General features: G+C 37.2%; 1 protein-coding gene across 1 annotated transcript; it reads right to left on the minus strand.

The window, feature by feature from the left end:
- Positions 1–1388: 1388 nt before the first annotated feature.
- Positions 1389–10429, minus strand: LOC139979018 (neuronal acetylcholine receptor subunit alpha-10-like). The gene is made up of 7 exons (XM_071989654.1): positions 9967–10429; positions 7171–7310; positions 6202–6246; positions 5474–5583; positions 4525–5060; positions 3763–4093; positions 1389–3111 (listed from the first exon to the last, which is right to left on the minus strand). Exons 1-7 carry the CDS (start codon positions 10004–10006, stop codon positions 2901–2903), a joined length of 1413 nt encoding a protein of 470 aa, XP_071845755.1. The 5' UTR covers positions 10007–10429; the 3' UTR covers positions 1389–2900.
- Positions 10430–11892: the final 1463 nt, after the last annotated feature.

Genomic DNA, 11892 nt, shown 5'->3' on the forward strand with positions numbered 1-11892 from the left:
TATCACGATTCGCCACTTAGTTGAAAGGGGAACTTCATGTAAATAATTGTGAGTCTAGCACGTTTCGAGAAATTTGTATTCGTATTTATAGTATAATCATTTCAACCGTTGCTAATAGCAACATTTCTAAGTTATTATCAATAACTTTATCCTTTATCTTACAAAACAATTTCAGTAAGAACTTATTGTATATACCTTTTTGCGAATGGGGGTGAGCCAGTGTGCTCAACTTTTCGACAACGTGGTTCCGAAGAAAGTAACAGAAACATGATGTCATGGAGAATGTTTTGTTTGGTGAGTTCAGATTGGTAGCGTAGTCTAAGGCGCTGGTTTTAGGCGAAAGTCATTGCAATGACGTGGGGTCGAGTCCCACACCTGTCAAAAGTAAATGTTTTCTTTTGAAATCTAAGAAGAAACATTTTGTCAAAGAAAATCAGAACCATGATTTCATGGAGGTTTCGTTTAATGGTTTCAGTATAGGTAGTGTGGCCGAGTTGTTTAAAGGCGCTGGTTAATGGCAATGACGTGGGTTCGAATCCCACAACTGCCAAAAGTAAATGTTTTCTTTTGAAATCTAAGAAGACACATTTTGTTACAGAAAAAACAGAACCAAGATTTCATGGAGATGGTTTCAGAATAGGTAGCGTGGCCGAGTTGTCTATAAGGCGCTAGTTTTAGCAGGGAGTTGTTATGGAACCCTGGTTTTAGGCACTAGTCATTTCGATGGTGTGGGTTCGAATCCTTCCGCTGTCAGATTAGTTACTCGCCGTTCATTGATTTAACTTTCGTTTTGAGCGTTTCGGTCAAGATTTTTCTGTATGAAAATCTAGAATGGAATCGAATTTTACAAATAAACTATTCGTGATGGCTTATATTCAATTGCAACGTTAATGGGGAAGAAGTCTATCACAGGTAATGAACCTTTTTAAAGGTTATGCATTTAAATTCTCCTTTAAGCATAAACAAACATAAACTAATTATCTTATTTCATATCTTTATGTGTGTTTATGTGTGTCTGTCACCAGTATCTATAAGTGGTTTGTTTCTGCAGTGGGAAGTGCTGCTGAAATAAATGCAGCGCTTCATTTCATAATCACGAAATTAATTGAGCACATACAACAGGTTCTAATATATTGTTAATGACTTAATTAATTTAATAAATTGTAAGAACCACAAGAGATGACATAGTGCCCCCCCCCCTTAAATCCTCCCAACATCAACAGATATTAGGAGTTATTTGGCTTGAGGAAAATATCAATTTTGGGCAATAGAAATACTCACGGTGTTGTTGCATTATCAATTGACTGATTACGTTTAGAACATCGGTGTTTATAACGCATAAATTCACGCACCCCTCGGCCTCGAAAAGAAAACACAGGATATACATATGTGAACAAGAAGAGACAACTTAAATGTTTATTTAGCACTATATACACTTTCACATTTAAAGGCACATCTTCGGTTAAGCCTACATGCAGGAATAACATTATTCATCTGTTAATTAGTTCAGAATTATTGAAAACAAAGACGTTTAATATTACAGCCTAGCATAATAAAATCTATTGATGGTTAAACAGCAGTGCGGAAAGATACCACACGGATGGAAAACATGGTAAGAAGTCTCGTTGGCAACATCAAAAATAGGTCCCTGACGTAACTTATACTAGTTATCTGTTTCTTTCAATCAGTAGAAATAAGAACTATATATAAAGAAACTATTTTTGAAAGGATAAGTTTGCAAAATGCATGTTACCGGTCTATGGATATACATGTCCATGGTTTCTTTGTTGTAGACATTGTTAGTAGAACGGGTTCATACATTCTGTAGAGAAAGCTATCCATTGATTAAGTACATTTTAATATGCATTTTGCGTTGTTTGCACCGTTTATAGACCTCTGACTAGATCACATAGTATTCAAACTTAATCACTTGGGGGGGCATGGGTAGGGGCATGGGGGGACGTGCCCCTAAACTTCAGAGCTTCTTTGGATGACATTTAACACCGTTTGTCGTTAACACAAAATGTAGCACATTATATACTTGTCAGCTTATATCAAGTTTAATAATCATAATTGATGTGGTTTCACCGATTAATACTCGTGTATCATGATGGACCATGAGCAGACACTCCTAAAGTTGTGGTTAATTCGTATCTATATTATAAGAAGGTATGGCTTGTTGACGGTTCCTACAGCACAAAATCCACAATTTTCGAGCGAAACGGCAGTATGTGAGCCTATGTTGTTACACTTATCTCTACAAAGTGATAGTACACAAATAGTCATAATTCATTAAAAGAAAGGTTCAGAAAAGAGCGAAAAGCTTCACTTTTATTCAGCGGCGCTTTGTAAAGTAAGTAAGATGTATAGAGAGAAAAACCTCTTGCTTAAAAGTTTCAGCATACTTTGGACAAGTTTCGATGTCAATTATGTGCCTCATTCTCTCTCGAGGAATCGCACCTTACCAGGGTTGCCATAATTCCCATAGGACTATCTGTTAAAAGCTGTTAATTATGCAACAGCAACGTAATTACGTCATGCATCGAAACTGAACTGCTGATTCTCATTTGTTAAATCTTTGCATACAAGTCGGTTTGTCTCGTTATTTAAACAGATTTAACGTAAACTGTCTTTAGGGGATTTCGCAGCCTCGAGGTACAACAGGTGATGTTAAATAAACAACATAAATTTAATTTTGATAGAACTATATTATACTCTTTTTCATAAAGCTTAATGATTCTCTTTCTCTTACGCGCACCTCTCTCCATCTCCCTTCCTCTTTCTCTCTATAATGAAAGGACTAATTCTCTTTAAAGTTCATGTGCTACTTTGAAAGTTCTCAACGTATCACACTACTGGTATAGTGAACATGTGACTATGAGAGTCTTGACTATACACGGTCATTCCACGAGAGTATACGGTTTCTTTTGTCCCAGAATAATGGCGGTGACGATAATGGTGAGAAAGAGAAACAGCCACAGAAGGAGTCGATCAAGAACATGGGCGACATGTTTCCACTCATTCATTATCTCTTCTTCGTCATCTGCATCTTTGGCTCTCTTGGTCAGGAAGGACAGATTCGTACGGATGCTGCTCAGATTATCTTCGAACCTAGGAAATAAAAGGAACAGCAGATTTACGTTAATGATAGACCGAACTTCATTCTTCCGTGGCGTATTATTTATTATTATTATTATATGATTGTCATATCCTGCACCAATGCTGTTTATTTTAGGCCAGTATGATTTGTTTCTCTATGGAGGGTATGGTCAACATTTTTAAAGAGGATAGCCAACATTCTCGTCCCAGGGGGTGTGGGTTGTATATCCCGCTCCCCCCCCCCCCTTTTGTTCAACCCCAGCACATAACAAAAACTAGTTATCAGCGCAACCTTGTCTATAGACATAATTAAAGACTACTTTATAACTTAAATAAACCTCGGACTGCACCCATCTCCCATCAAATCCACTTCATTTAATATCCAGAATTTAGGGGTGTGGGTTGTATATCCCGTTCCCCCCCCCCCCCCTTTTGTTCAACCCCAGCACATAACAAAAACTAGTTATGAGCGCAACCTTGTCTATAGACATAATTAAAGACTACTTTATAACTTAAATAAACCTCGGACTGCACCCATCTCCCATCAAATCCACTTCATTTAATATCCAGAATTCGCCTCTTCTTGTTGTGCTATATACTGCTCCATCGACTTAACCCAAACGGCAGTGCGATTACAGATAAAGAATATATTTTTAATCTTACTTGTTTTTAAGATTTTGTCTATCAATCAGAGTCGGCAGCGGTTTTAGCGGACTCAACTTCTTTCCTTCGGATCCATTCGTCATCATCTCGGGTTGGTCGGTGTGATTATTTTCGATAACGTCATCTTCAAATTTCTGCGGTTCCTGTTCAACGCTATTTTTGGTACCAACATTGTTCAAGCACAAAATCCGGGCCAAATACACCAACGTAATTCTTTTGAGGTACTTAGGTACAGGACCTGTTCCCGGTAACCGGTAATGTAGCGATAGAATGTAAACCGTTAGGAATATCGATACCGTTACTAGGACAATAGTTGCGGCAAAATATTGACCTACAGATGAAACAGGAAGGAAAAGAAAGGGAAAAAATCATTCCTTGTAAATTGAAAGCCTTGAATTTAGAGCCATTTTCAGCTTATTAAACTTATATTAATACATTATACAATTACATCATATTTTTAAAAAGAAACCAACATAGCGATAAAATGGGAAATGGCTTTTGTAAAACAACTGTCACGTAGTGACACCACATTCCACACAGTGTGTTCTGTTTCTCGGAGTAACGGAACGGTATCGGCCCTCAACTTAACGTATATTTGAGGGACGCTAGAAGTACTTTACAGGTTCTGGTTGATTTTTAAACTATCACGGTGTGGAATATCGTATTCTTCCACTATAGTGGTGGTTTACTTCCCACCACCGGCATATCCATTTTTTACCTCTTTCTTTATTACCATATGTGCGTATAGTTCTATGTACTCACCCACTATAGGGACAACCTCTGAAGTGGGAGGCATCGTCTCAGCAGCCAGTAACAGGAACACCACGAGGGCTAGGAGAACCGTGATGCCTAACGTTACCTTCTCGCCTGCATCGGCTGGGAGGTAAAATGCTAACACTGTCATCACAGATATAATGATACATGGTCCAATCAAGTTAAACATATAAAATAGAGGGAGTCTTCTAATGATAACCTTAAACGTCACATCCGGATATGGGGAATCACAACATGCGTAGTACACGATATTGTTCGTTACCGGCATACCGACCAGTTCCCATTCACCGTTGTTAATGTAGGCCGATATATCGCCAGCAGTGGATCGGTTGGTCAGACTTAGTTCGTCCCCGGAAAGAGCCCAGGAGCCAAATTTAAGGTTGCAATGCTGCTCGTCAAATGGGAAGTAAGTTACGTCTATTTTGCAAGTGCTCTTGTATATAGCAGGTGCGTTCCAGTAAACGACGCCCTCACTTGTTACTGTTGCACTAGTCTGCATCATACCGCTGAAGCCACTGTCTCCGCTGAAATCAAAATGGCGTCATTTTATAATTCAATCAAAACATTAAACAAAAAAAATGTATTAATTTGAACAAAAACTCAAAAGTTATATATTACATTTTTTTCTGTCGGCAAATGTGGAAAAAAAAATCTCGTACATTCGTTATTGCGGCCAAGAGAATTATTCTCATATCCACTTATATATTAAATAATAGAGAAGTCTTAAGAATGTTGTTGCATATGTTAAGGGATACACATTTTTCTTGTTCTACTATCTGTGCGTCATTTACACGCTTGTGTTACAGTTTGTTCTGGTTGGTTGGAGACGTCACATGATAACTTCTTTTAAATAAAAAGTATGAAAATCAGTGATCCAGGTTGGTGTGAGAATGGTGGTAGATTCCATGGTGTGAGTAGGATACATTACATAACTTACTTGGTGTAGAGGACTATATCAGGTCTCCATATGCTATCGATGGGGACGACCATGGAACTAGTGTCACCAAATTCAGCCGGGTCCCAGTGCAGGCTGGCATCTGTCCATTGCTATGAGAAACAATAAACAACATGGCCTTCGTTATGCATATAATGAATACACACTTCACACTTCATATTAAGCTCGAGTCAAGTGACTCTCCTGACTCGAGTACAGTCTTTTAAATATAATCACTTTATTATCTCCACAGGGAGAAGAGATTGATAAATTTAGTGATTCACTCGCTGCAACACTGCTTCCCAACTCAGTTGTACTTATAGATGAGATGAACGTATAGGTGCCTTCACTGTCTCGTTCAAGGTAAGAAGAAAAATGGCGGGGAGCTAGTCTCGCCAGCTCTCCTAAAAAAACAAAATAGCATAGACCCTAAACGTAAATATTTCTGCAACGTTTTCATATAGTTAGCACCCAGTAGCGTATGGTTTAGCCCCCCCCCCCCCACCACCCCGCTCAAAAAAATAAAAGTTTCAGGCCCTCCCTCACCCAAAAAATAGAATTTGTTGAGAATATAGGCCATGCCCCCCCCCCAAAGAGCTTTTGGCCCCCTAAAAAAAAAAGATGTTTGGCTACGCCCCTACATGAGATGTAGCATATATATATATGTTACTTTTTCAAAAGTGCAAAAGAGGCAAAGAGTGCAATGAAAACAATACTTGTTTTATACTTACCAATCGCATCCACAAATTCAGTGTAATGATTTGGTTCTTCTCATCCTAGAGTACAAACCAAAGAAAACACAAATATTACCCCGATTGACCTCAACTTGACCCCGCGCTCGTCGCTTGCTTCTTTTAGAAGTGGGAAATCAAAAAACTTGATCTCTTCTCCACCCCAATCGCCTTACATTAAGAATATATAGCCATATGATCGTGGTGGTGTTAAATCAAGTGCAGTACCACGAATCGCTTCGAACGGAAATCAATAGGAACGGGCGTATTTTGGGGACCGGTCGCCAAGGATTAGGTAAGGCTCCTAAAGCGAGGAATTGCGGGACCAAACTAGCGCAATGAGATTCGTTTTCCATATTTGATGATGATACTGAATGTATCACTATTGAACGCAATGTGCTGTGTGCAATGGGAGTGGGGGTTAGGGTGGGAGGGGATGGCACGGGATTGGTAGGGGATGGGAGGAGGCCCACAAGACCCCGGGGCTTCACCCCTCTTACTCATCTGGCGTTACCCCGATGGATGAGCTACAAATAGCCAATATGCTCAGTGTAGGTTATCTCATCCCTACTTATTCAGAAACCCGAACAAAATGTTTCCACTTTAAGATGCAAACCTTACTAAGAGTTGATGAAGTGTATAGATAACATGTAAATAGCGTGGTTGTGTTTAAATATCAAAAAAATACCAACAAGGTAACTTAAAGAGCAAACTAGAATTTTCACATCAATTTGCTATATATCTATATATAAACGTAATAACAATGGTTGATTACCATTGTTTATCATTGATTACAACTTAACAACGAGGACGTATTGATTCATACTTTTCAAAGCTGGCCCAGGGAAAATTGCCCTGTTCAGTGCTTTGATTGCATTCATGTAGGACAACTTTACAGACGTTTTTTACGGCATCTCGAAGGCGTAAATTCTGCAAAATGTATCATAAATAAAATCATTACTTAATTACCATATCAATAATCTGTTGCAGAGCTGCTCCTAACAAAACAGGAACGCTATCTTCAGGGCGGGAGACCGGTCTGACAGCCGTGCTGTAATTCCCAAGCATTGCCTCTAATAAGCGGTACTCATCCGGAGTGCTCTCGGTACCTACAATATGTCAAATAATTGTCATGGATTTTTTTTTTAACATTATTCGCAAAACATATCAGTCTGAAAAATAAGGTTTTAAGTATGTGTGGCACGAGACACAAATAGACTTTGGAAAATGGAAAATGATATCAAATCTCAGGAAGTCCCCTCTCCCCGCAATCCTGGACTCATTGGACAAATTCCGTTTTGATTTGTTAAAGAGGAACATAATCTAAGCATTCTGGTGAAATTTGCATTCAATTCCTATGTATACTGTTTTTGAGATATTGACAGTTGAAGTTGCCACCTTTCGTACCAAAAGTGAACTTGGAGCAAACAGTTTTGACGACGTCATTGTTGTACACTGATAAATAAGGTTTTGTTTTCCTTTAAAATTTACGTATAATATTATACTCCACAATTGCATGCATCCACAATGTGAATGTACCATAGGTATTGGTATTTTATAAACTTCACATCCCCTTTAGACAAACTAGTAACCCTATCCAATCCAAGGTCAAATCAAATAGACTGAAAAATAAAGAAAAAACAAAACATTATTTGTCAGTGTGTAACTACGACATCACACCTGTTTGCTTCAAGTTCACTAGAATACCAGATAACTTCAACTGTCAATATCTCAAAAACGGTACATAGGAATTGAATGCAAATTTCACTAGAGTGCCTAGATTATGTTCATCTTTAACATATCAAATCGAACCGGGCTTTTCTTTTAAGGAGCACCAAAAGTACTCGTGTCCTGTAACTTTTAAAATTTTGTATACATAATGGTGAGTTGGTGACACAAATGGGTGGGGCACAGTGGTCTGTACTGCCACCTGTGTCCCGGCCTAGCTACGGGCCTGCCGGAAATAAAAATGAAACTGAACCAGTTACGATCCATCTGAATTATACCACGGTCTTGCAAAACCAGTACAAACCAAATATGTTAGAAAAAGTGAGTCACAGTATTTTGATTTCCAATATGATACCAACTACATAACAGATGTGTTTGCTTTTTTTTTTCTCAAAAGTTACATTGTGAATGGATTACAACACGCAGGTAGTGTTCTACTAGGAGTAATCAAAATATTGTATCTGCATATATGGCGTTCTTTTGAGGTGGCTTTAATAGGATATTCTTGTGACAAACAATGTCAAGCTTATATTGAAGAGAAATATTCCGCACTGCTTTAGTGAAAGAACCGTGTCACAATATCTTGTCCCTAACTCGAGATATGGTTAATTGAATGTATAACCTACTCTGACTGGCTAAACCTTCAACTACTCCCTGCAGGGTGTTGGGTCATGGTAGGGGGTCTCTGACGTCATCTGGGCAAATGCATTTCAATAGCTTTACTTGTACACCTACAAAATCCTTGTTGATTTATCATTGACATATGATACATATGAATATTTATTTAGCTGCCAAAGTCCTCTGTACTTAAAATTTCATCGAAATGTATCTTCTTTTGGTAGAAATTTATTTTTCCTCTGTGGATATAATTGTTTGACAAATTATTAAGAAAAATCTAAACATTTTCAGCTCAATTTCCACTATGACGTCATCCATTCTGCTGTTGCCAGATGCATTTACAAAATATCACAAACAAACAAAAATTAAAAATTCATATCTTCGCGATACAAAAGGCTTAGACGAGAATGTGGTTTTCGCTTAAAGATTTCGGATAATTTTCAACAATTTTTCAACAATAAACTTCAACCACAAGAAAATATTTTTTAAGATACGGTATATTTTATCAAGGTATTATTCATCAACCAACACACGACATCGTCACAAGGATAGGACACCGCTAAGAATGAATTTGCTTTGAGCAGTTAGGTTGCAAAAGATAGGTCACATTTGCAGATAAATCAACCAAAAATAGCAATTTATCAATATAACAATCATATATGATTTCCACTAACATTGCGTTTATTTGCTCACTGTGAATAGCTTGATAATAACACTCTATAATCATATGTATTTAACTTATATAGGCATGTATCTTCATTTCGGTTCCAGATTCCCTATTTCCCAAATGGGTTTATAATTTTCCGTGTGTTAGTTTTGTTTATACCTGTACTCATATAACGAAAGAAATATAATTACAATGACAATTTATGATATAAAACTCTTCTTTAAAGAATCTTCTCTACACTAAGGCGTGGTTCTCTAGTTTTTTTTTTTTTCTTCAAATGTTATCCCACAATCTTCCAGAAAATCAGCTTAACCTAAGTTCAAATTCCAAGCAAATTTTGCCAAAGCTTCTGAGGATCATGATGGGCTTGTTAATCATATAGAGTTACAAAGTTTTACAGATATTAATTTAACCATAATGTACATTGAACTGAAACCACTAAAACCACAAAAGAAAACGTCTTAAAGTTATCTTTTCTTTTATACATGTTTAGCATTTTGTTTTCTAAGATATTTTCACCGCTTAATTCTATAAGGTAGACTTATTGAGTGAAACAATATCACGGGAAGAAAGATGCAATTATGTAGGATAAATTACAATTGTTTTTAAATGATAGAAAGTACAATATTTTAAATCTCTGAAAATATTAAACACCTAAAAGTGTAGTTTTATATGTTGATCAGACGGAGATGAAATTGCAGCTTCCAGACCAAAAACCAACCAAGAAACAAACAAAAACAAAACTCGCTTACCCAAGATTGATAAAGCCAAGACAACGACAAACAACTTCATCTTGATGATAACGATGGATTTCTTTCCTGATTTTCTTTACTGCAACTACTCCAGTGTAATAGTAGTCCTCAGTGTTGGTTTTATTCACAATCCAATATATTCACCGCTTTCAAAGTTTGTAAAAACACTTGCGTATTTTGATTTCAGTTTCCCCCTTCATCAACCAACAGGAAGATCTTTCTGGTTGTTATGGAAAAAAAGAAAACTTATCTTGATATGACTAATTTCACGACTTCCAAGAGTTGTCAATAGCAATTGCAACTTTTCTTGGTTAAAAATGAGAACAGAATTTTGCACCCCCTTTTTCTTACTTGGGCTTTCACTCTTGATAACAAATTGACATCTTAAATAATGGAACTCCACCAGCAGAAGGGCTAACGAAATGACGCAAATGTATTAACGAAGGACCTCTTGACTATTCGCTATGCGTTACTTAGTCAATCAATGAAAGCTGGAGAGGTCGGTTTCTGCATCCATTGTACCTTTCCTTAGCGTCTGGCAAATCCTCTTTCATTCTTTGGAAATCGATGGTTGCCTTCTGTTCACTAGTAATTAGGGCTTTATTCATTACCAGGCAGTCAGTCGGTGTGCATTGTGTTAGACTTACACGAGGGGGGGGGGGGGGGCATATGGGTTGATATATACTCTATCATATTTTAGGTGTGTCTGAGTGAGTGGATAATACCCGTAATCGATCGTGTAAGTATGTTAGTGCAATAGGGGTTGAATACAAGAAAAAAGAATGTAACTAAATAGCATGAGATGTTTGTGTAAACGGCTTTTGTCACAAGAACGTTATTTGAAATAGATAGAAGACAATTGAATGCAAGTACTAGTTGAATAAATCAATAATGCTACATATCTTTGATATGTAACTTGATGTTATGTCTACCCTTCACATTTAGTTATAGTAGTTCATCTGTCGAGAATGATATTATTTATGTAAACGAAATCAATGATGAACTTTCCTATATTGGCTAGTTATGTTGTGTCGTCTCAACTTCTGTTGATTCTACTTGTGATTGGTATGTGTGGCAAGGGACCCTGTCTGATCAAATGGAACAAAAAGTAATGGTTAAATTGACTTTGAAACGTTCTCTGTTGATGATTAATTTAAAATAAACTGGGTGTTTTTTATGTGTTAAAACATATACGGCGCTCTCAATACACCATGATATACATGGTTGAGAATAACCGCTATACGGAACCATGTAGTTAATTTGTTTATTGTATTTTAGATCCTCCTGCAAGCAGAAACTCACGAATAAGCAATCAATGGCTTATCAAAGCCGAAAGCTGACCGAAGTCAGTCTCTAAGATTCATATTTAACGTCCATGATAATGAATTGTCAATTGTCAACAACTCTGTAACTGGACGACATACATTAATCTTGGAGTGACTCGAACTCGGGACCTTATGATTAAAAGGCACTGGCGTTAACCACTGAGCTAACACTCCTTTTGTATAGTTAGTTGCGTGATATGGGACTAAGGCAGTAGAATTCAGCACAGCTTAACAAGGAATGATTGGTTTTTCAAATATTCCTTCCCTTGTGGTTAATTTTGTTGCGTAGATAGGTACGGATTCCTTGAAACTCGATGTAAAGAACGGGACTCGCCACGATACCGAAAGCGTTCTTACGGCGTTACTATCACGTGTTCCCTTTAATCCAATCAGAGTAACCTTACCCCCACGTTATGTACCTATATTAACCAATCACAAATGTTTAGAAATAAAAGTATTTTTGGTTTGGAAACCATCAAAAATGGAAGTCATGAATGAACAAGTAACTTTGCGCTTGTCTTAAATATTCATTTTATAATACTTAAATATTAAATTTAACTTCACTTAATACAAACATGATCTGAACCATATACTCAATGTG

Source organism: Apostichopus japonicus, chromosome 13, assembly GCF_037975245.1.
Source record: "Apostichopus japonicus isolate 1M-3 chromosome 13, ASM3797524v1, whole genome shotgun sequence".
Lineage (NCBI taxonomy): Eukaryota > Metazoa > Echinodermata > Holothuroidea > Aspidochirotida > Stichopodidae > Apostichopus > Apostichopus japonicus.